Genomic DNA, 26,545 nt, shown 5'->3' with positions numbered 1-26,545 from the left:
AGCAAATTGAGGGTTTTCTGATTCCTGAAACATTAGCGGGAAAAAAGGCATGCAGCGCCATGATCAAATAGAGACATTTCAAGCTTTTAAAAAAGAAAAAGAAAAAGAAAAGAACATCTATATATACAAAAATATTGTACATTGAAAGAACTGCCGTGTGTGAATTAATCGTGGCGGAGCAGAGCTTGGAAAAAGGGCAAGTTGAGAATGTGTGCTGAAAGCTGTAGTCAAAGCTGGCTCTTTTCCCAGCTGAATCATTCTAATCCTCTCTAAGGCCATGCAGCATGCTAAAATGTCTGTCTCACACAGCTTCTATTAACCCGGTATAGTGTCAAATCGTGTTCCTGAGCCCAAAGCCGTACCCCGACTTCTTTTTCGCTAATAACAGAGGGAGTGTTAATGAATCAGGCTATACCTGGCCCTGCCTTAGCCTTACACCATGAGACAACTGAACGGCGCGCACGCACGCGCACATGCACACACCTCTCCCCTGAATGTAAAGTAAAGTCGAGTGTGTCTCCATTAGCAGTAATGCTGATTCAGAGCCTAGCAGCAACAGTAGCAGATGAATCAGGGCTAATTGTGAAGCTGGCTACTCCTTTAGCCACGTCCGCTACTATCCCACACAGCTTACTGGAGAAATCACACTCACACTCACATCCACTTTAACTGGCCTCCAGCAACTTAGTGGAAAATCCCATTTCCATCTGCTGTAATAGGCTTCTAGCTCCTTCTGGGCTGAAAAATGATCCTGGATGCAAACGACTGTTTAATATGACTGATCTAATCACCTCAAATCTGCTCCACAGAGTCCAATGACTCAAACAAGACCAGCGATGTAGGGATAATATAGCTATGCTTCCTCTCTCTCGTTCCCCCATGCACTTCCTCATAGAACAGAAACCATGCTTATGAGCTCACTCACTCTCTCACTCTCTCAGAAGAGAAGGCTACCACTTCATCATATGTGACTGGAAGAGGAGTGACTGTCTGTTTGAATTCACATCTCTGTGGTGAGGGAATCTGCTCACTGGCTCTATATACCATCCTGTAATTCTGACCTTTTCATTATCACATTAAGGAAACACCCAGTCGTGTCCCGTCACGTCTCATTCTCCACAAAAGCAAATGACACCAAAGAAGGAAGAGAGGAACGATAGCAAGACAAATGAGAGGGTATAGTGTTTCCATCGCCACTCTTAGATGAGCCGTTCCCTTCACCCCAGCCAAGGTGAGTGGAATAGCATGCATCTTTATTAGGTTACTCGCGCGTGTGTGAGAGAACGGGGTTTGATTGGTTTAGCAGTAGATACAGGTCTGGCTGCAGCCTACTGTGAGTGAATAGGAAAGTGATCGTTTGCTTGGTTTCCCCACCTGGCTGTGAAACAGAGGGTTTGTCAGAAAGCCTATACAGCATATCATCCGTACATCTTAGGCCAGGCAGAGAGGCTGAACTGTCATGTATCATGATGCTGCTGCTGTTCCATCCGTCAGGTCGTACACCAGTACACACACACACTCATTTATACACACATATCTGTGCACATGGGAGTGCACTTTATCACCGTATATAAAAGGGAGGAGGGGGGGGGGGGGGTAACACCTTCATTAGCTGAAAAGCCCTAACATAATAATCATATGTGCACGTGCATAACCACCCACACCTATTCTGAGCTAATGTAAGGCCTTCTACAGGGCTGTACAGAATATCACAGGTCAACTGCCATACCACTGTGTCGGACTCATATTCCTCTTTTACTGTGTGTCTGTGTGTGTGTGTGTGTGCGTGCGTGCGTGCGTGCGTGCCCGCAGGAGGCCTTTTGCCTCTTGGTAGGCCGTCATTGTAAATAAGAATTTGTTCTTAATTGACTTTCCCTAGTTAAATAAAAAGGTTAAATAAATACATAAGTGTTTGTGTCTGCTGACCATGTTCATTAGAAGAGGAGCTCTATCTCAGTTCAATCAGAGTTAGCAGCAGAATACCTCGTGGGTTCTCATTTAGCCGTTTCAGAGGAACTCTTCACTTGTATTGATTGGAGAAGATTGGACAGGATTGCAGACTACCGTCTTCCCTTTCTTTAACCGATGCTCAGGGCTTTCAAATGTGCACACTGTGCAGTCAGTGAAATGTCAGAAACAAAAAAAATAAAAATAAAATAATCTTTCTATCTCTTTCCTATGTGACCTCCGCGGCCATTCAGGGGACTGCTGTGGAGCAGTTTGCCCAGCGAGGGCAGGGGGTCCTGGGCCACCTTTCCACCGTCAGACCCCTTCAACTGGAGCCACCACACATAGATGAATAGAAGCAAATGGTGGATGACCCCTCCACCTCACCACTCCCCCCCCCCCCCCCCCCCCCCCCCCCCCATCTTCCCTACCACCCACCCAGAGGAACATGTAATAAAGTCCACATACCAAGGGCGACACAGGAGAGAATCTATAAAAGAGAGATGGAGGGATGGATGGAGGGACGGCATTGATGAGTGACCTCTCTCCTACAGAGTCAGCCCTGACCTTAAGAACACAGCCTCAGAGCCCTGAACCCCGGGAGGACTGATGAAAAGGAAAGCCCCCCCCCCCCCCCACACACACACACACACACACAAAGGAACACACAACTCTTTTCTTGGGTATAGTGTGGACACATACAGCAGCCTTTACAACATGGAAGAAAGATGGTCTCTTTTAGCTGTGTAGGGAGACTGAGAGCGAGGAAGACTAGCTACTGATGCTCTTTTTCTGTGCCTGTAACCTTGGCTGATGTGCTCATATTCAGTAGTATTGTGATGAAATGGCATTGAGATCTTAAATGGTACATTCAAGACTAAAGCCAACTAAGATGGGAACGCGTTCTGTTTCAACGCTCAGTGGTTACAGAGGATGTGTGATTAGGTTAATAGGACGGTGTGTATGGGTGGTACAAAGGAAAATGGAACCGTATTCTCACACACACACACACACACACACACACACACACACACACACACACACACACACACACACACACACACACACACACACACAGAATGACTGTGACCTTGAGGGAGGATTTTGGAAAGGAGCGGCATGGCGACAGGCAAGACAAAAGGGGCCGAGATGCCAGCCCCCAAGCACGGACACACACACACACAGCTAACATTAATGTGTCCTCTTTCATAGATGATTACTCCCAGCAGGAGAGGGGGCATCTTTTTAATGACATTCTTTCACACCCAAACACCCAGTCCAGACGGACAGAGGGAGAGAGAGGGGGAGATACAGAGGGTGGAGGGAGCATCTCTATAATGACAGTCTTTTCTCACACAAACAGCCGGACAAGATAAAAGGGAAGACGGATGCAGAGAGAGAGAGAGGAGAGAGAGAGAGAAACAGACAGAGGGAGAGACAGAGAAGAAAGAGGGAGAGAGGGATGGATTGAGGTAGACAGGGATGGCAGAGAGGGAGGTATGGCCAAAGGGAGGGTTGGTTGGAGGGGCAGAGAGGGAGGTAGAGGAGGAGGACGGGAGGCTTGGAGGGGAAGAGAAGGAGGACTAGAGGCAGGGTGTCATGCCACCCACCAGATGGTGTCTGATCTGAGCGGGCACCAGTGGAGCATCATGGGTAATGGAACAGAGTCAGACGCCACCAGAAACCCCCACCAACCACACCCCGCTTAAAGACAAACCGCTTTGCTCTCTCTTTCTCCCTCCATCTCCCTCTCTCTCTCTCTCTCTCCATCCCTGTCTCTCTCTCGCCATCCCTCTCTCTCTCTCTTTTTCTCTTTCTCCCTCCATCCCTCTCTTATTTTGGGTAGTAAACTCAGGCCTAGAAACAAGGTCACTCACTTCAGAACTGAGTCACAGACAATGGAACACAGACACAAAGGGAGAGATATTGTGTGTGCCTGTGTTTCAAATAGTGGGTATCAGCTTTAACAAATTAACAAATACAATATTTATCACCACTCAATCATTCAATATTCTATCCCATCTCAAAATGGGTCATTCTATGTGTTCTCTAGTCTCGTCGCTCTCTCCGTTCACCCCTCTCCGCTCAACCTTTTTTAAATTCATCCCATACAACAAGGTACTTTACACATTAAGCCTTCCCTCATCCCACCCTCTCTGTGGCTCAGTGTGTCTGTCCTCCTGGTCCCTCTGCATGTCCACATGTATTGTGTGTGTGTGTGTGTGTGTGTGTGTGTGTGTGTGTGTGTGTGTGTGTGTGTGTGTGTGTGTGTGTGTGTGTGTGTATGTGTGTGTATGTGTGTGTATGTGTGTATCTACTAATACAGTGTCAATCTCTCTCAGTCTCTCACAAGGGCAGTATGAGCATCACACGGTGAAGGATACAACACGGGACGCTCTCCTCTTTGCATGTATATTGCAACCTTCCCTAGGGGTCAAAGGTCATAATGGACACCATCCAGCCCTGCCACGCGTGTCCTCTCTCACCGCCACCTCTTACAGACACCACCGACCCACAACCAGGTTCTCAGACTCTCATTAAATAAACTTGCACGCACACACACACTCTTAGACTCTCATCACATCCGGGGCAGGGCAGAGGGAGGGGAGCAGAGCTGAGCTGTAAATGCATTCTCAATCTCTTAACTTCTTCACCTCTCCACATTACATATTTTCACAGGGAGGGAGCGGGAAGGCAGGGGAGAGGGGAGGAGGGAGGGAGAGAGGGAAGCCAGGCAGAGGAGAGGGGAGGGAGAGAGAGAATGCAGGGGAGAGGGGAGGAGGGAGGGAGAGAGAGAGGGAAGCCAGGGGAGAGGGGAGGAGGGAGGGAGAGAGAGAAACAAAGGGGAGTGAAAATGAGAGACAGGGAAAGGAAGAATGGGAGGGAAGGAGACTAAGTGCCAGTCCAGTAGCAACACCTGTACAAGCTTTTCTCCCCACACAGATGCAGAGGTTGTATTGACTGGTGCTCTGAGAGGCAGGTAATGGCACAAGGGCATTACAACAAGAAAGGAGGGGGAAAAGGATTAGAAAATCAATTATCTATGCTTTAATAGGGGCCAGTCATCTCCATGTACAGGCAAGAGGTGAAAAAAGGAGGAGAGGACTACAATCCAGCCATAATCATGCTAGTCTAGCTCTGGTCCACACTGTGCTCCCCCCTCTCTCTCCACCTCCCCCTCCATCCCTTCTCCTAGCCTTGCTCTGCTCAGCACATTCTTTCCCTTTGTCTGCAGAACCTTCACCTTCTCCCTCTCCTTCGGTTTGCTCTATTACCATACAGGGACGGAGGGGACCACACAGCCATCGGAACAGCAGAGAGGGCAAACATGTCTTTATCACCCCTACATACACACCGCCGCAGAAGAGACTGTATTTGGGAATTAAAAAACAAAACAAACTGTTTAAAGAGAAAGAACAAAAGGCCGAGTTCGCTGGATGAGGAGTATAGGACTTATTTAGCGATGCAGATGTGTCATCAGAGACCTAAGACAGACATGATGTGAGAGGGACAGAGCCTGATTTAAGTCTTCCCAGATCAGATCCCGGAGGTTCTACACGGTGACAGGAGGCACAGAGAGAGCAACGCAATGTTTTTATTGGCTCCCGACTCCAGTAGAGAGGCGGGCTGTGTGTGTGTGTGTGTGTGTGTCTATAATCGTGTATGATATGAGGGAGTGTGTGTGTGCGCATGCTCCGAGCATCGCGTGCCAAGAACCATCCAGGGAAATCTCTCCGGGGCCCACGTGACCGAGCCAGACCCAACCATACTCTCAAGACATCGGGCACTTACCTTCTCGACGCCACCCTCTACCCGCCACCCTCCGCCTTCCTCCACCCAAACCCCATCAACGCCAGCTCTACGCCACAGGCCTAGGGAAGCGTGAGAGAGGGCCCGGTGACAGACACGAAATGTGGCACAAAATGCAGGAGGGGAGCCCATCAGACATACACATTACACACACCCCGACACACACCGCACAGCCCTCCAATCCTGGCTACGGTTAACTCCTGGCGTGCTGTACAGCCCTGAATACAGACACACACACCGCCGTACAATACCAAGTACAGCTGCTCTAGTAAAGAAAATGGCGGAGAAAGATCAGATGACTGAAAAGGGCATTCTTACACTTCCAAAGGAAGTAAACTCAAGACAGAGTGACCTTCACAAAGAAACAGCTAACCTCTAACGTTTTTTCCCCCCCCAATGTCTAAAGGCAAATTCACATCATGTTGTACGACTAATAATTTCAAAAAATTCCACATATTGGTTTTTATTAAACATATATATTATTTAAAAGTAATTAAAACATAAACTGTGATATATGTTGGAGTTAATATTTTTTTATTAATATGTGTTGTCATGTATACATTGCCTTTACCCTGTAAAACTAACTGTGTTGAACGATAATACATTAGAACCCTTGCACTAACAAGAGGAAGGCAGATGTATCCCCCAAACAACGATATCTGATGATGGAATGTTTTTTTCTCTTTCTTCAGGTCATAGGCAGTGTTTAGATAACCTTTAAATCTCCAGTAAGTGGGGGATCTGCTGGACCCGGTGTTACGTCGAAACACGTCCCCCTGACCTTCCAATTAGAGCTCACTGCCGAATGGAGGCAACACACTAAATCTTCCCCTGGCTGCACGTTTGGACACCCGTATAAAACAACCCGCTGTAAAATCATTACTGGTTCGTAAAACACAGGAAAAATACACAATTAAGAGACTTGTCGAGAGATAGAAAAACAAAGCCGGGAGGGTAAGAATTATCCTGGGCTCAGATATGGGAAGATAAAATATTTACACAACACACACGCAATAACTCCCAATGTCATTGTCTTACAACAACATATTCATGAGTTTATCTCCGTGTTGTATAACAGGAATTGTAAAAATAAAAAAAATAACCATCAAGAAAGAAACACACTATCAAATGAGATGCATAATCAGTACATGCATGTGCTGTCAGTAGTTTCTAAATAGGTTTTATATGAGGAGGCATTAACAGTGTACATAAATGAACAGTTTTATTCCTAACTGTATCACTGTGATCCCAACAGCTCTCCTCGGGGGGGGTGACATCCTTAATTGGCTGTTTGATAAACAGTGATACATTGCAACAGTGTACGCAAACTTTGCATATTAAAAAGACATCAGACTTCCAATAACAGCCACGTAAGGAATATCACCAAATGTCAGACGTACAGTAGACGTGCGAGTTGAACTTTACAGCACCGTGTGATGAGAACCATACTAGCTAGCCCGGCTAAATGTGAATGTGTTGCTTGATAAGGCATTTAGAGTGAGATATGGAAAAGAAGAAATGACAAAAATGTCATTGTAAATTCCATTGCTTAATTGCTAATTCTTTGTATTACTAAGCAAACCATTAGTGGAATAATTCATGTAAAATAAGACTGTAACATATCCAACTAACTACTATACAATCTAATTAGTGATAGGATAATTAACCATTATATCTTGTTAATGACTTTACATTAACATCTCAGGGAGAGAGAAAAAAAAACGGAGGATATATTATATTATTATCTGAGACTCTCATCTGGTGTAGAGGGGAAGACTGGAGTCAAAATTAAAAGTGAAACTGTGTATGGCTTTTTTTTTTTTTTTAAATGGACGCCGCCACTGCATGGAGATTGAGGGTGAACCCAGACCGCTGTGGGTGGAAGATTCCCTCAATTAACTTCACAGCAAGGGAGAGGGGAACTAATCCATACCTGCTAATGGCGATAACATTTCAGCCCAAGCATACTGAGCCAAGCTCAGTAAACAAGTATATGAGCGCAACCAAGCGTGCTGGCCCTTTTCACACTTCCTCATTTCTGTTTGCAGAGGACTAGATTATACAGGGTGACAACCAGAGGAAATGTTGTGCGCTTGCTACAGGTCAGTGCAGTTAATGATAACGATGGTTGATCTTGAATTTTCTGTTCATGAAAAATGTTCTATTGCTATTTGAGACGACCAGGCATCTGCGATATTCTAGTCTTGTCTTGAAATTAACACTCTTAGCCACAGTTGTGTAGAAATGCAATATTCATGAGTGTTTTTTTTATCTCTCCATATGTGGCATAATGTGAGGTCAGAAGACATCGACGAATACATCTATGAATACTACAGTTTTACATACTGTAAATGTGGCTGTGTTATCCCTGACATCAAATGAAATAATTTCATGAAACAGATTAAAATATGGAATAAACTAGATGTATGCACATAATCTAAGAGATATCATTTCTATTATAGTATCATTTGCATAAGTATTTCATTTGCTATAGTTTTATATATGCCTTCCAGTACATTATTCAATGGCCATTTTAATCGCCACATTTGTGCACGAAGTCTTCTGTTAATTAAAGCCGACAAAATATATAATAAGACTTTTTTTGAAAAATGTGATCATATAATCTTCTTCAAGATTAATGCTGATTTGAGCATTTATCGATCTTCTTCTACATTAGTTTTAAATGAGGGTAATTTGGGAGAGTTTGGTGCAATCTCAGTCTGCATCTTTCCAGAATGGCTCCGGTAGGTGCATGGCCCATAAGTGCACTCGTAAATCGGCTTTATGACTTTCCCAGATGTATCGCTGCTAATGTTTCCATCGGACATCTTTATGGGCACATTGTAGTGACTCCAGCGATAGATACAAATATATTATATAAGTGTTGTTGAAAAAAATATATATAGCTTGGACAGAGTGCTTCCTTTTAAACTATAATGGCGTGTACGGTACATCTATCAAAGGGAAATTTATAGTTGGACTCCACTAGAGATATGGGTACTCATACTGTGCAGTAAATATAAAAAGTTTCAACTGAAATCCTTTATGATCGGGACAACATCACTTTGACGCAATCACACGTATAAAACTTGGGATTTCATTTTGCCACTCAACATATCTTAAAGAGTCAATTAGCTGAAAAGGAAATGCTAAAATCGAACGTATCGATCCTTTTTTCTAGCCTGCATCAGTTTACAGGGGTTTCATGTGTCTACAAGATTGTCTAAGCGATGTACTGTATGGTATATGTTAAGGCTTGTTCGTCTGTTCAAGAATGTCCAGATGTATGCATGACTACACACGTCGGCTGTGTGTTTATGTACACAAAATGGCCAGATGTATGTGGGCACCGCGTCAAATTAGTGGATTAGGCTATTTCAGCCTCACCCTTTGCTGACAGTTGTATAAAATTGATCACGCAACCATGCAATCTCCATAGAAAACATTGGCAATAGAATGGCCCATACTGAAGAGCTCAGTGACTTTTAGCGTGGCACCGTCATAGGATGCCACCTTTCCAACAAGTCAGTTAGTCAAATTTCTGCCCTGCTAGAGCTGCCCTGGTCAACTGTAAGTGCTGTTATTGTGAAGTGGAAACGTCTCGGAGCAACAACGGCTAAGCCGCGAAGTGGTAGGCCACACAAGGTCACAAAACGGGACTGCCGTCTGTCCCCGGTTACAACACTCACTACCAAGGAGTTCCAAACTGCCTCTGGAAGCAACGTCAGCACAAGACATGTTCGTCGGGAGCTTCATCAAATGGGTTTCCATGGCCAAGCAGCTGCACACAAGCCTACGATCACCATGCACAATGCCAACATCGGCTGGAGTGGTGTAAAACTTGCCGTCATTGGACTCTGGAGCAGTGGAAACTGTTTCTCTGGAGTGATGACTCACGATTCACCATCTGGCAGTCCGACGGACTAATCTGGGTTTGGCGGATGCCTGGAGAACGCTACCTGCCCCAATGCATAGTGCCAACTGTTAAGTTTGGTGGAGGAGGAAAAATGGTCTGGGGCTGTTTTTTTATAGTTCGGGCTAGGCCCCTAAGTTCCAGTGAAGGGAAATCTTAACGCTATAGCATACAATGACATTCTAGACAATTCTGTGCTTCAGTGCCCGACCTCACGAATGCTCTTGTGGCTGAATGGAAGCGAGTGTAAAGCCTTCCCAGAAGAGTGGAGGCTGTTGTAGCAGCAAAATGGGGGACCAACTCCATATTAATGCCCATGACTTTGGAATGAGATGTTTGACGAGCACGTGTCCACATACTTTTGGACATGTAGTGCACGTACTGAACATGCATGGCTCCGGTTGACTGTACGTGACCTGTATTATTTTCCAGATGTTCTCCTTTACAGATCTCTTCCGTGTCTGTTACCACAATCCCCACCATCCCCAGTCTCTCCAGTCACTACCAACTGATCTCCCTATCAAAGCAGGCCACTTTACCAAGCATGATCCCCGAGTGTTGTGTGTTGGTGGGTTTCGAGCAGAGGATTAAACATTTCCCACCAACCTCTGATATGAAAGCTATCTCCGGTTACCACTGCAGCATACAGGTTGCGGGTTAATAACAGCTAAAGCTCTTTGTTATCGAAGCACAAAGGGCGTGCTAGGCAGCAGTTAGTGCGGTCTTTGTTAAGGGTCAGCAAGGTGTAAAATAGGTTTCACCTGGGGCCATGTTTACAGCTTCCACCTGAGAAGTGTGGGCGTCCGTGGCCAGGATACCCATTCACACCGACTGGGAGAGAAGACAGAGGGAATTATAGAGGAGGAATATTCTTGAGGGTGTCTTTTAAACCCAGTAGTCTTACAGTTGACGCTGTGAAATAGATCAATGACCTAAAGATAGGAAGATAAGGGCGAGTCAGGTACAGTCAGTTAAATAGGAAGAATTTAACAGCCAGCTATTTTCTCCTAGATGGGAATTGCTTTCTTAAAACATTTTCAGGAGGTTATCTCGGTCAATTTCTCAATGGACAGCATCTGTTTGGTGTTGGAGCTCAGCCAGTAACTACTCTTCTCCGGAGGTTTCAGTTTATCGATCACTGTATCGTATGGTTGTAATGTGATGTCAATGCCTCTCTCATCTACCTGCCTGTGGTGCAGTACAGTAGGAGTCAGAGGAAAGTGTGTTGGAGGGGTTCCAAAATAAACACCAACACACTCAAATATATCTGAAGGACAATCGAATAAAGTTCATCATTTATAGATGATTGCTTTGTTTGCAATCGAGGAAACGGAAACATTCAAAAATCCCAAAGACGAGAGAAGTGTTTCCTAAATGTTTACCTCATTAGCCTTTCGTGGTTAAACTTTGTAACACTTTAGCATTCGAATGCTCCAGTAACATCTAATACCAAGCCGTTCCAGACTGGGTTATGTGCGAAGGGATGTAAAAAAAGGGAAGTAAATGCCCAGTCCAGTCGCGAAACTCCAATCTGACTCCGGGGAGAGACGACATTCTAGCCCAGCTCAGCGTCAACACACATTACACAGGATCCCCGTCTCCTCCTTCTCTTCTTCCATCTCAACCCCCTTTTTCCTCCCCCTCCATCTCAGGCTGGCCTGCACACGCGATCCTCGCGCTAGCCCCAGCTAAGCCTGATAAAGGCTAACACAAGCTCTGCGCAACAGCGCCCTAACCCACTTCCCTGTCTGCCTCCCCACTTCTACTCCAATCCCCCCTCTCTGCTCCCGCCGCCGCCTGACTACACTTTCGCTTCGCATTACTTCTGCTATTCTAACTTTTCCACTTCTGAGCACTATCAATTATACACTAGAATAACAGTGGTGCCCGGGCCGGGAGGCGGGACATAAAGGCCGATTATGAGTGTGAATAATTCAGCCCGATTCCGTGCCATGTCCCTCTTACCACTGATACAGGCAGGGGGAGTTCTGCTCCGCTCTGCCGTTAATGTACCACGGACAGAGGGAAGCCGAACAGGCCCTAATATAAGAATGCCTCACCCTGTCACAGAAAGAGTGAGTGAGGGTGAGAGGAGAGGGGGATACTGCATTACTAAAGATCACTTTAGATTACTAAAGACCCTGTTCCTCTGCTCATTAACAGATTGGGGTGGAGGATATGTTGAGGGACTGAGCGATTGACACCTGTCAATGAGAGGTGAAGTCACAGACTGACACGTCTGGCTTCGGAATATGACGCTGTAAAACAGCATGTGTGTTGCCTCTTGTTTGGTGATGCCAAGTATATTGTTGATTAATTACTTGGTTGCCATGTTATTTTATATCTGGGAAAGTTGGGACTTTGGAAGAAAAAAAAATTGTCAACAGACCACATTCATATGAAAATTGCTCTGAAACATTAACTTAAAATGGCGTCCGATTTGAAAATGGCGGGTCTCACTAGGTAGTAAGTAGTAAACTAAAAGTACCACTCAGTCATCCTCAAAGTAAAGGTGATATAAAAAAAACACATTTTCAACAGCAACATTCAATACGCCAATTTGACCTCTCAGAAAACTCATTAAAAGTGAATTATCGTACATAATATGTATCATAAAAGGTAGTCAGGGTCAAACCACATGACGAACAGAGTCCTGAGACTGACGACAGTCTGTCACCTTCAAGGTTTGAAACATGTCCGCCTTGACCTCGATTCCCCAGAATTGCGTGCGAAGGTTTGCAAGTACAGCTCGACCTGGAGATCGCAAACAGCTCTAAATATTTAATCGTCCTCCCCCAAGCACAGAGCGGGTTGCGTTCCAATCCAATACAAGGAAAGGTTCTATCTCTTATACCTTACTGGCTAATAATCTAGCTTAGCACATTTCCCGTTAAGTCTCTCATCATGTGAAAATAATTCACTTTATACAGCTGCAAGCGGCAAGCTGTATCATCGAAAAGAAATCTAATTGCCATTGTATTGAGTTTTTGTAATGCGTGTGTTGGTACTAATGCGAAAATACTAATGAAAGCTCCAGTCTGGATATATTTTGTGATGTTTTATGTGTATTAATGAAACAAAAAAAGAATAGAAGCTTCATGTGAAATATTTTACTAAATTAAGCTAGGCCTAAATATGACGTTTTTTTACATTGTTAAAATAAGCAAGACAGGGGCAAGTGGAAATCTTCCAGCTTTTTTAAACATGATATAAATTCCTACTTTTAAGAAGAAAAAAAATATATATATATATATAGTTGTATAGCAGTGATATGACTATGTACAGTAGTTGTTTAAAAAAAATATTACAACAAATGTAATATATTTCAAATAATAATTGACAATGAAAAGTAAATGACATTGACATTTTAAAGGAAGGAAGGGTAATAAAAAAAAGTGTGAATAACAATAAATATGAATAAACCCCACAATAAATAAGAAAAATAAAATGGAAAAGATTTACATTTAGGTAAACAATTAAATACAATTACAGTAAAAAATATCATACTCATTGCAAATGCATGATTTATAAAACACGTTCCTATTCTTTAAACGTGTAACTGTTTCAAGACATTGGCACTATTATTATATTCATTTTAAGAGGAACACAGCAGCATAACTTAAGGCCTAATGAGGCCATTCCAACATTGTTCATTCCTGGGAAAATAAAAAACCTCCTGCAATCTTGACTATTTGGGTTACCATTTGCCGTACCCCCCCCCCCCATTTAATCCTAACTGGATTGTCTCCGGTCGTGTTTTAGAACTGACGTGAAGTTCTATCGGTGAGGAGTACAGAGCACAGCAGGTGAGACGGAACTATGGAACTCTGAAACACGTGAACACTGGTGTTCTGTGTGTTCCGTATTCGAAGGAACTCAAGTCGGCCTACTGTATATTCCAAAGAGACCTTTTCAAAACCAAAAACCAACCCCACAGATGGAAATGCCTGAAACAAGAATGCGTGCCTATTCATTGCCGAAAAGGAAATGTTTAGAACAGTACAACTGTAGACATTTAAATCAAATAAAGTCAGAATGTCCTTGTTTTGTTATCAAATTGCATTATTTCATGTCTCTCATGTCTATTTCTGCTCTGTGACTGACCCACCTTCGATCTGGTGAAATATTGGCAGATAATCACAGATTCATTTGAGATTATTTTATTTTCTTCGGAAGACAGTTCCTTTAAAATCACACGTCTCTGATTTCGGGCCATTTTATATACAGTTAAAAAATTCCAAAAACTCTTGTCATGTAAGGCTGTATAATTTGGCTAAAGAATGGCTGCCAGCATTACCCCTTTCTTTGTGTCTGCTCAAAAGGCTGGCGCCACGTTTTTTTTATTTCTCCTCGCTGAGCCGCCATGTTTTTTCACTCGCATGGCCCTGTCTCAGTCTGGGAGAGAGCGAGAGAGAGAGAGAGAGCGAGAGAGAGAGAGCGCGAGAGAGAGAGAGAGCGCGAGAGAGACAGAGAGAGAGAGAGAGAGACAGAGAGAGAGAGAGAGAGAGAGAGAGAGACAGAGAGAGAGAGAGAGAGCGAGAGAGAGAGCGACAGAGAGAGAGAGAGCGACAGAGAGAGACAGAGAGACACAGAGTGTAATATTCCTATCCCATCACTGGATTCACCTTAGCCATCTTGAATGCACAGAGAGGGTTGGCTAGCCACAAAGACGGACACACATGATACAGTAACGTGTTAGCCAGCCGTCAGTCAGCCAGGCCAGCCACAACACTGGGCCTAAACCTAACACAGTGCATGCTGGGTCACCCCAGCAGGATTCCCCAAAACCCAGGAATTATTACTGACACATCTACTAATAATCTTTGGGAGAGAGCATGCACGCGAGAAAGAGAAAGAGAAGCAGCTGCCAGGGTTGTAAGGGCGGTAGGAAGAGAGGGGCAAGATGGAGATCAAGAGAGAGAGAGGGGGAACGAAAAAGGCATATTTCTCAAATAACACCCACACACCTCACAAACAACCAGCTCAACAAGTCTCAACTACGATTCCACATATCTTTACCCCCAAACATCATTCCACCACACCCCACTTTCCCCCAAACGCATTTATATATATATATATATTTTTTTTAAAGTACTGCATTTCTCAATTCTGACTGGACTGTACCAAATAAAGGGTATTCAAAACTAAAGTGTAGTGATCCTTAAAAAACCACATACTGGCTGTAGCCCCAGGCCACGTTCATCACCTCTGTTTATCCTGGAGGCTTAGGGCACTTTGGGGGCTCCCCTTAAGTCTCTCTTATCTCATTAGCCTTTTAAACTGATTAATATGAATGCCCGGGCTCTCTAAGAAAGGAGGGAAGGAGGGAAGGAAGAGAGAAAGAAGAGAGGGATGGGGGATTTGAGAGGAAGGGGTTTTGTGTCACAGGACAATGAGCTGATGGCTTTTTAAGCCTCTCGGTGACTCCATGGTTAATACCCTGGGTAGTAACGTTAGATTCAAAAGGCCCGGGATAGGGGCTTCACTCCACACTCACTCTGGAGAGATTTGGGGGGTAAAAAATAAACATGGAGAATAAATACCGCAACTAGAGCCAAACAAAATAGATGAACTCCACTTCTTAAATAGAACAAAGACATTTTTGTGTGTGTGTGTGTGTGTGTGGGGGGGGGGGGGGGGGGGGGGTCTGTGTGTGTATGCCCTATGTTCGTTGGGGTGTCATATTTGGTTATCTGGGATAATGTTTTGGATTATCCAGGGAACCAAAGCTGGGCCTTGAGGAGAGGAGAGGGTGAGGATAGGATTTAACACACATTCCGTGGATTAATTGCTTCCCCTGTATGGTAGAAAATGAGGTCATAGAATAGTGCTGTGGTCTGTTGTAACACTGCTGTATACAGGGGGCTTCTGCTCACACACTCGAACATCGAACCCAAACCGAAGGGTGCGGGAGATACAGCTAAGCCAATCAGAATCCCTCCGGTAGAATCCCTTTCTAAACCAGATTTGATGTACAGAGGAGTAAAAGGAGTCTACTCTACTTGATCAAACAACGGTTGAAGAAAGGAATGGTGGGTCTAAAATAACTACTTTTAAGAATATATCCCAATGATAGTGGTATTGTAAGTGGAAATCACTCCACAGTCTCTCTCTCATGCGCGCACGCACACACACACACACACAAAGGGAGACAAAACATGTGGCCTGAACCGGAGAAGGGTTAATCCTTTCTGCATAGACCCATCCTACCCCACCATCACTGGGAAGGAGGGAGGGAGCTAGCTACTAGCCAGCCCTGTGTGGAAGGGAGGTAATCAACTACCTCTGTATGGGAAATAAGGTAGCAACCTGAGAGAAAGTAGAGAGGGAAGCTAGTTAGCTCTATGGAGGGATGGAAGGAGGGCGGCTAGAAGAAGGCAGTTAGAGTAGAAAGTCAGGGAAGGAGGGAAAGGGAGGCGTGAAAGGAGTGATGAGAGGGTTACAAACAGAAGGGTGTGAGGGGTATACATGGGGCCACCTCTTCACCACTCTCCTCAGCCTCACTGTCGCCCTCGGTTATAAGACTCTGCCTTTCCCTTTCTTTCTCTCCTCCGTGAACATGCTACAACTTCAGCTGTGCCCCACCCCTCCCTCATCAACTCCTCCAACTGCTCCATCTATCCCTCCCTCCTTTCCTCCCTCCGTTTTAAGTGCATGCATACTTCCAGTCCTGGCCGTGGAGAGAGAGTGGACAGAGAGAGGAGGAACAATGACTGCCTTTCAGCCTGTCAGAACCCGGCGTGTGTGTGTGTGTGTGTGTGTGTGTGTGTGTGTGTGTGTGTGTGTGTGTGTGTGTGTGTGTGTGTGTTGAGTGAGAGAGGGTTGTGTTGGTTGTATTTGAAGCTAGTTTGGAAGTGGCCTAAATGTTTAGTGGCTCCTCTCTCCCTTTCAAGCAGCGGGGCTGAGCGAGGTATAGGCCTTGTTTCCTTGTATTTGTGTTTAAGGAAATGGAATTGAGTGGGGAAATTGGTGTTGCACGGTATACCGGTACCACGGTAATATCACGGTACCAAAACATCATGATACTTATGATACCAACATTTTAGAATACCATAGTAGCGTTTCATATGATATTCCCAACCTTTCAGCCCTACCAATCTAAAAAACCTGCTGGCACCTGTCATAAAATGGTTATAAAGTCAGTTTTTATTTTTTATAAATTCAGTTGAATTTAAGCAAAAGCCACTAGTCTCTTGTATGCGCAGGTCCAATACTATCCACTTCACTTTCATACACATATCCCATTTGGCAGCTGTAATAAACCAGAGCATCCCCTACCAGCCCTCACTCACCTGCTTCTCTCAGCATTCCGCTTTTTCAGCATTCCCTCAGTGTTTTCCCTGTACTGACACAAAGACATGCAGATCATTATGCATGTATATTCCTACCCCCCGTTCATCCAGACAAATCACAGGTAGGCCTCTGCAAATGTAAGCGAATCACTCATCCTATGCCGTTTTCTATGACACACTGAACAGTGCGAAGTTCAATGTGCCACGTTGACTAGAAGTGTGAATTTCAGTTTTTTTTGGAGCTAGGCCACTGATTTTTCTCCGCCGTCGTGATACTTGGCCTGGTATCGTATCGTATGTAACATGTTGTTATTGTGACAACACTAGGGGAAATACTATAAAGACTGACGCGGACAGAGACTGACGCAGACAGACCGACCAACTGCTGTGCATCCAAAACCCACATGCTGAGACATGCTGGGCGTTCAGTGGCTCTGGCTGGCAGTACACAGATGAGGGTGCGGGTGTATTATGTCCCTCTGACGAAGGTACAATACGATCAATGCAGTAGGTTGCCTTAACGTTGAGGAGCAACGACGTCTCCAATATTTTTTTACCCAAGCACCAGGAGTCATGGTACAATAAGGCGTGCTAACATTTCCTTCCTGAATTTCATATTCTGCCAATCGGGAAGCAGCAGTAATGTATGGGCTCTACTCGTGGAAAGGGACATTAGGGAGTAAACCCAGCAGACTGTGAACGTTAGACTGGGGAGAAGTGAAATCTGTTCTAACGTTGGTGACTCTTCATGAATCTATTGCATCGGAACTAGAGCGTACCGGTCGGCTGCATTCTTTTCTATAGGAAAATGGACCACACAGCCTAACCATTTGACAATTTCTCTCTCTCTCTCTCTCTCTCTCTCTCTCTGTCACTTCTGAGAAATTACCTCATGAGTCATTTATGACGGGCTACAACTGTCAATTAGTTCTTTATTCTAGAGCTGGAGATGTGTCGTCCTCTGGGACCCATTCTCCACACTGCTCCCCAGCTAGAACAACATCCACTCCCTCCCCCGCCAAGCCAGCCCCCCCCCCCCAAGTTAAATAAGGAAAACGTCTGTGAATGGTCAAAGTCAGTGTACCATGGAAAGGAATTATCTGTGGAAAATGGGTCTGGTAAAATCAAGGTTTTCAATCGGTTGGTCTCGGTGGCGTCACATTTTCCAGTTGCACAGTAAATTGTGACAACAAAAAGGAAACTCAATCATCCAATCAAGCCCTTCTGGTCTCTTCATGCAAATGTTGTTATTGCGTCACAATGCGATTGAACTCGGAGCGTAAATGAGTTCAACAGCGGAACACAGAGAACAAATCAAGCAAGACTAAGTGAGCTGGTCGATATCAAATAAATGATTTTACTACACTTGATCAAAAGCTCCAAAAATATATATATTTGTTTTTCTTGGCTTCAATTGAAAAAATTAATTAACATATCTATGTGCATGTAGCAATACGCCTGACTTCTCCATAAATTTAAAAAGTCCAAAAACAGACACGCAACATAAAATCCAAGTTATGTTCTTGGACTCCTCTCTCTATATTGACACAGGGCATAAAGAACTGGTGCCATGGGTGGCAATGTTGAGTTACTGCAAATTCCATACAACCCGTCCACAGCCAAATCTAAAACTTTGCATAGACCCATACAGTCACCCTACACTAAACGGACGAAGACGAGCAGTGAGGACAAGGATGGGAAGGATTGGAGGGTTGGAGGACAAGAGTGTCTGATAAATGATTGACAGGTCGAGGTTTGGGGTTGTGGGGGGGGGTGGGGTTAAGGGGTAAGAGACCTGCACAATAGCGCCCACATCTGGTCTGGGAAGGCAGAGCACCCCATGCCACTACCAGCTGCTTCCAGACCTCCTAATAAAAGGCCAGAGGGTTGGTGGTGGTGGTGGGCAGAGAGAGGGGGGGGCTTACTCTGCAAAGGCGGGTGGGGGCTTACTCTGCAAAGGAGGGTGGGGGCCTTATTCTGCAAGGGGGGTGGAGGGTTGAGGCTGGGGGGGCCTCAACAGTTTCAGACACAAAGGCATGAAGCCGATAGAAATAGAATGCATAGAATATACATCATTCTACAATTCTGATTCAGAGCTTCAGAGAAGCAAGAACAAAAAACAACGTGTTTATGATACACGGCATCTAACCCTAGGAACTGATCCAGAGTCATTTGTGTGGTTTAGGTCTATAGGTAAAGGTTACTGAACTGGGAAAGGGAGAACTGGTACAGAATCAGTTCTTAAAGAGTAAACCCATAAACAGACCATAAAACATTCCCCTGTCTCTTATACCTCGGAGAACCCTGACACACAGAAACTAAACTCAGACCAGGAGGATATAGAAAGCATTAGGGCTTAATAAAAGCAACCCGTGGAAATAGAGGAGAAACACAGGAAAATCAGACAGGGAAAAAGTTATTTTTATCAATATAATGAGAGAATTTTTGAAAAGTACAGTATACGGTCAGACATGTGGGTGTTGCATAAGCTGGTTAATACTTTATTGTTTCTAAGTAAAGCTATAGCGTTCCTGTGAAAGCTGAGGGTTAGCGAGCAGCTGAATGGAGATGGGCCGGCCGATAGCAGAGTTTCAGCACTCCACTTGACCTTGGAGTGATTAAGATCAAAACTAAGCACAAAACTGGGCATTGAAAATGGGGAAAAGGTCCACAGTGAGTCATTGAAATGAGTTAAGGCCACAGTACAGTATGTGCCATCTAGAGCCTGCCAGTGCTATGCACATAACCCAAGCCTCCAAGGGTGATTTTGTTTTTTACAATAGTTTGAGGAAATATTTTCTGCTCTCTTAGATGTACCAAATTCATGTCATTTATCTACATCACTGTTAAACTTGGACAACAACAACAAAAAAATCGATCAGAATTAACTTTCATGTAAGAACACTAAAAATCGCAAAACATGAATTCAAAAATTCACCAAAACAAATTCTCAAAAAGCTTTTTTTTTTTCTTTTGTTTTAATGTATGCATGTTTCCCTTACAATGACATGCAAGTTCATATAATCTCCAAGGAGTGACACATCCACAGACCCCAGTGGAGCTGACTGTTCCGCCCGCCGCTCGGCGTCTCTAATGGGGTCAGAGCCGAGAGGCAGTAGCAGCTACTGAAGAACATCCCACACACATTTGACTGAGATGTGTTGTGTTGCGTTCTCTACCAGAAAACCCCACCCCTACTGTGGTCTCTCCTCTCTTTCATTATAACAACCCACAATGGATACACTTCAGAGGTAGGAAATGAAACTGTTGTCATGACGGCGTCATAAGTTAAGTCAGAAATACACAGAGGTTACTTGTTCAAATACGGCATTCAGTTTTTTTCCCAAAAGACTCTCTTGAAATGGAAAGATATGATTGGTATCAAAAAGGCAGTGAATGCTATTTAGCCCTCGTAAAAGTCAGTCACATTCATATCACAAAGCATTCTCTTCTCACTTCATATTTTTCCCGTAATCTTAATCATTTATCACACCTTGTACGTTGTGTATCTCTACCACTCTCTCCCTTCCTCACTGTATCCCTCTCACGCCATCTTTCCCTTCTCTCTCTCTCTCTCTCTCTCTCTCTCTCTCTCTCTTTCCGTCTTTCTCTTTCTCTTTCTGTCCTTGCTGAGTCTAACCTACGCTCGCAGTGAACGTGCTCTTGCGGACGCCGCAGGGTTAAAAGAACGACAGAGCAAGAGGCCGTTAACGAGAACTAATCAGCATTCAGTCAGAGAGAGAGAGAGAGAGAAAAACAACTGACGGAAAATAAGTCAGAGGGTAAAGAAAAAGAGAAGCGATAGGGCAGATGAGATAAAGTGTGTAGATCATTGGGGTCAAATTCATTTAAACTCAAATCCACTGTTACATTGGGTGTGGGATTTAATCTAAAAATATCCCTTCCATGTAAATGAATATATCTCTTATTAAATAAGACATGGAACTTTAATCAAAACATTTCCGTAATGTAAATAAATAAGGCCTTATTGGCTTTTGAACCCCCTGCACGGACTAGTCTCCTATCTCTCCATAGTTATGGCTAAGGTAGAGACGACCAAGGGGTGTGGAGACTGGCTTTCCCTCTACAGTCTGAACATGTACCGTGCCTGTGTTAGTGTAATCAGCACACGTGCACACACACACACACAAACACACATGCAGAGTGACAGACAGTTTGTCACGTCCCGTGGCTCAGCGACAGGTAATGAGAAGTCCAACCGAGTGAGATGTAATTATCAGACGTTTATGAGAGTCTGAAGGAGAGGGAACAAGCCCTCGGTGACCTCCGAACCCATTATTCACGCAGCAATGATACATGCACAGAGTGGCCTAAGAGCTATAAGGAAGGCCAGCCGATCGGGGTCGGGGTCAATAATACCATTTCAGTTCAGTACATTCGGGATTTACTGTTTGGTAAATCTCACATACACACACACACACACACACACACCTCAACGTTCTCCAGCAGACACAGGCTAGCTTTGTGCTGTATTGCTGTGTGACCTCTGTGTGTGCCTGTGAGTCTCCGAGTGTGTGTGTTTGTGTGTGCGTGCGACCTCTGCGAGACTGTGTCACTCCAACAAGCACCCCTAGTTGGGTCCATGGAGGGACTCCTGAAATATTTAATTGTATTCATTCATTTTCCGGGGCCCAGTGTGAGAACGAGAGAGCGAAAGAGAGAGAGAGAGAGAGATCCACAGCTACAGGGGACAGGGGGAGGAGAAGGAGGAGAAGCAAGGGGGAGAACGTAGGGAGAGCTCTCACCAGCAGGACAGCAGGGACCTCCTGAGAGAGAACAAACTTCCCTTCATTACACCAAATACTCAAGGTACTGAAAGAAAGAAAGAAGAATCCAGAGACAAAACTGTGTCCCTTCATTAAGGACGTGAGAGAGAGACAGAGACAGAGACAGAGACAGAGAGAGAGAGAGAGAGAGAGAGAGAGAGAGAGAGAGAGAGAGAGAGAGAGATTCACCAGAGTAATTAAGCAGTTACAGGTTCCCAGTCTCCTGCCGAAGGTGTGAAGCATGTAAACGATCACTTCACGTTGAGCCAAAAGGGCTACAAAAGCCTACAGTCTGCTACCATACACCACTGAACTGTACACTCAAGTCCTGAGAGTAAACACTTACGCTAGCAGATAACTAAGGGCTGTATGATTTCTCCACAATCCCCTTTCGGAGAGTAATATTTCATACAGAGAACATACGCCATGCACCACATACAGAGAGAATACATATTTATTTACTGAGTCATCTGTAAGAGCGTCTTTGCTGCTCTACTCTCCTCTCTCTCCCGCTGTTCTAGTTTTCTGACTCTGCCCTATAGGGTTGAGAGTCAGACAAACTTGATTAGTGTAAGTAGAAGAGAATGACTAACATTATTAAACCCTTTCACAAAACCTGTTTCCTGTCCTCGGGCTAGTCAGGACTTCAAAAACAAGACAGGGGCTAGGGAAACAATCTAGTTCTCATATTTTACAATGACACACAAAGTTCAGCACGTATCGAAGCCTAGTTTACTTCTCCTGACAGTTTTGTTTTCGTCAATTTCCACTCTCAACCAGAGATTTACAGTGAGTTTACTCAAACGTTTTAATTTCTGCGTCTTTTATTTTTTGCTTCCCCTGGAACTAAGTAAACGGTCAGCCCATCTGGAGTGAATCAAGTGGTCCACAGAGCCGCCAGTCAAAGTCTTTGTGAAAAATGTGCACCCTAATGAAACTGTGTCTATCAGCGTAAGACATCAGATTGAGCCCAACTTTGCGTTACTTGTATTGAACAAAGCGGCACACAAATAAACAACTGGCTTAAGCCGGAGCGCAGAGCTAGACCACAACAGTCACGGTGGAGTGTATCAGCACTGGGGATCTCTAGTCTACAGCTAGAACCGCCCAACCCCAGCTCTAGTAGGCCTCTATGCTGAACCCTACACTTGTACCATCACCACTAACTGCTCTCAGCGATTAATCGTTTTTTTCTCTCACAAACTTCAAACTAAACATAAATAGTTATACAAGAACGTCTGTGTAGCTACAATTAATGACTTTTAAAAAATTATTTGGAGAATTAGCTTAGAGGCTTCAAACAACAAATAGTGAACAGCTAAAACTGCATTGGAAATATTCAGACCAGAGTTAATGGTGATATAGAAAGTCATAAATACTAATTTAAAGTTAAAATAACACATAAAATAAGAAGCTAAATATAATAAGTAAACATATTTTTTGACTAATGTAAAGTGTGATTGTCTGCTGTTAAGTTTTCCAGAAAATTTTATTTATTTCCGTCAACATAGTTTTATTACATGTATGGCCCTCCGTTGAAAACGGCAATAGCTAGACGTTCTATGGTACGGGTTCAAGGAATTCTAAAGGTCAACCTACGCTGACCTTATTCTCACTGTAATACTGCTACATTAGTGCTTTATTGTACCACTCAATACAAATAGATATTTTCATGAATATGACGAATACACATCTTGGACACACATCTTCTTAGTCCTATAAATAACAATGTTTGTAAAACTATTTTCTCTCTTGATCAATATCACTGTTGTTTTAAATTGTTCGATACAAATATTTTTTCTCCACTAAAATAAAACAATTATTTTGCCAATTCTTGTTGATATCACCCATACTTTGTGGAAAAGTTTCAGATTAGAATGTATCCTAACAGCTCCATGCACGCTTGGATGTCCATCATCTTTATTCAATATTCAAGAAACTAAAGTTCGTTACATCATTTGATACCTAAGAAATCCATTAAGTGTTTTTTTGGGGGGGCAATATGTGGTTTGGAACTTTGTTTGTTTATGAATGTATCCCTCAAATAGGCTATCATTGCGAGCACAATGGTTTTGGAGCAGAAGTGTCACAGTTTCGAACTACCTGGCCGTGGGCTAATAAATTGGTGAATACATTCTACATGTCCTATTTTGATCATCAATTTATTTTAATGTTTGTGATTTTAGACTGTATGACAATAACGTTACCTATCGAAACTCGCAAGAGGTAGAATACTTTAGTGCAGCAAAAGTGATTGCTTTTCAGAACTTTTTGGGACTTTTCAGTCAACCTCCAATTGAATTACAGTATTTAAATAGGCTATTAATTACATATCTATGACTTAAATCTATAAACCAAAATATTCGCATAATGATATAATAATTCTAAGTAGGTGAAAAGATTTTGGGGGGAAATCCAGAGGAGTTTTACTTTTTTCATAGGATTAAAACATGTTTTCCGAATGAGAACAATAAGTGGATTGGATAAATCCGTGGTGAACAGCTCATATCATGATCAAAAGAAAATACATGAAATTAAAAGACGAAATTAAGTCCAACTAATATCAGCCTGTCGAAGCGTTTTGTTCCTGATTGAGTAGGCAAGGCCTATTGATTTCTGATCATCTTCAAAATTGTAAGAGGGATCCGCAAATGTGCCGATAGGCTACAACTAGTGCCAAAACAAACGGAAGGCCTACAGACTTGACTGGTTCCCTTTTCACCCGGCTTGTTGTTCTTACAAATACGAAATCTGGGTTAATCATGGTGCCATGTTGGACCAGCATTTGCTACCTGGAGTGGAATTCCGCTCCTTCGAAGATGAGAGAAGTAAGCTACAAATACGCGTGTACGCCGTCCAAACAACGCAATGATCTACGCGCTATCCTACATGCGCCAACAGCAGGCTTACTCTAATCAAATAACGTTCCATGATTTAACCCGGTGTCTATCCAGAAAACCGGCACTAGCGCACACTCTTTGGTGGGGGTTAATTTCAGTAACACCGAATGCTGGTACTGGAACCCCCGCGAATTTACTCTCCAACGGTGCGCTTTTCGGGTAACACATCGAAGGTTTATTATATGCCAAGATGACAGATTTGATAACTTGACGAGTTTGATTACTGTTGATTGTATACAATTCAGTGTAGCATATATCCCAAATAGGCTAGCCTAAATCCAACCCGGTGTGCACAGGTTGTGTTCTGTTGCATCAATAACCGACCCACATTTCTGGGAAATATAACCCATCTGAGTGATGTGTTCAATAGGCAGTAATCTATACCTTAAATAAAAGGCACCGCCATCGGTCTATATATTTGATCCACCGAAACGTATTGGTTCACACGGGCCGCCCCTGGAGAACATCGACTCGCTTCGGCCCCACTGGACACTCTGAGTGGCACCTACCTGGGGTTGGTTCGGTTCCAGAAGACGGCATAGCGGTCGGCCACCACCTTGGAGCTGGGTTCCTGGCTGAATACACACATCCATATCACCAGAAAGACGAATAGCACCATCTCCACTTGCAGCATCACTACAGCAAAGTTCGGCACGTATTCCTCTTCGATGCGGGTTGACTGCGGGATCAGTCAGTTTAGGGTACACTTCAGCAGGAGAGATGCTTTCTCTTGTTTACATTTGTGTGCCTTTTCTGTCCTCTGTCGCAGTTTATGAATGGCAGAAATAGGCAAGACAATTCAACAACAGAAAATCGCTGTCTCCTACCCCAAGGTGCGAGAGGCTTTGATAGCGCAACCTGCAATAGAGATGACGCCTCGTTGGTCAATTGGAATCACACTTAATTTGACGACAGTAGCAGGTGAAGTTATCAAATGCGAGTGTCACTGTGGTTAGTGCTTCTCTCTTCAGGTTCAGTGTCTGGTCCAGTTGTATGATATGTTCACGGGACATCCGTTTTGACGGTTCCAGTATGCGTAAAAAAATTACTCCTAGGACAGACAAAATATGTTCACACAAATACACATAAAGGGGTATCAAACAAATATTGATAAAACAGTTGTTAGAAGTCCCCTCTAACAGACTACAGCAGTCTCTGTACGGTCATGCGCTGAGCTGGATCGGTGTCAAGACTGAGTAAGGAAAAGGAGCAATATGTGTCCAATGTCCCCCTATAGCTCGTGTCCTTCAATGTCCACGTTTTCAGAGATGGAACTTTGGAACGCCATTATAGGCAACCCCCGGTTCTAGTCTAGTCCTTTTTTCGTAACGCTGTCTCTGCTCCGTTCGCAGACTGGCCGAAAAAGGCAGCTATCCTTTCTCAGCCCTGTCTTGGAAGTGTCAATGGGGTGGTGGGGAGGAGTCCGCCCTCGAGCCTCTCTCACGCGCTACTGCTGGGTGACAGTAGAGACGCTTCTTTACCCGGAACCCAAATGGCAGCATTCCACTGCGTCCTCTTCATATATAAGCATTGGGAGAGAAAAAATAAAACACGCTTTATTCATGTGCTTCTTTCCCCTGATGTTTAGATTCAACGGGACGAGACTAAAGGGACGGTGAGAGCAAAGGCAGCCCGGTGCAGACAGAAAGTGGGTTCGGTTACATCCGAACGGAGGATAGTCCCATTGGTTTGAATTTTGAATGGGCGTCACACTAACAAAGCAAAAGCCCTCCCCTCCCAACCGAACTAATTCAATTACTATGAGGTAGCTGAAAGTATCGTTTGCACTGGGAGAAGGAGCTCAGGACAGGGACCGAGACATAGCCTGTCAGATCACACTGATTAACGCACTGCGCAGGCTATTTCATTACCGAGAAAACGGACACAGTCCAAGGT

General features: G+C 44.1%; 1 protein-coding gene across 1 annotated transcript in view; it reads right to left on the bottom strand.

Moving 5' to 3' along the window:
- Positions 1-26,221, bottom strand: part of LOC120055120 (ephrin-A5b-like) — a 108,769-nt gene extending 82,548 nt beyond the window's left edge. The window contains exon 1 of the mRNA XM_039003052.1: positions 25,159-26,221. Coding sequence (XP_038858980.1) covers positions 25,159-25,283 — 125 coding nt within the window. The 5' untranslated portion in view covers positions 25,284-26,221. The remainder of the gene's footprint in view (positions 1-25,158) is intronic.
- Between the last annotated feature and the right edge of the window lie 324 nt (positions 26,222-26,545).

This window comes from Salvelinus namaycush, chromosome 1, assembly GCF_016432855.1.
Source record: "Salvelinus namaycush isolate Seneca chromosome 1, SaNama_1.0, whole genome shotgun sequence".
In the NCBI taxonomy this organism is placed as follows: Eukaryota; Metazoa; Chordata; class Actinopteri; order Salmoniformes; family Salmonidae; genus Salvelinus; species Salvelinus namaycush.
The sequence above is the reverse complement of the archived record's forward strand: the minus strand, read 5'-3'. Positions and strand labels throughout refer to the sequence as shown.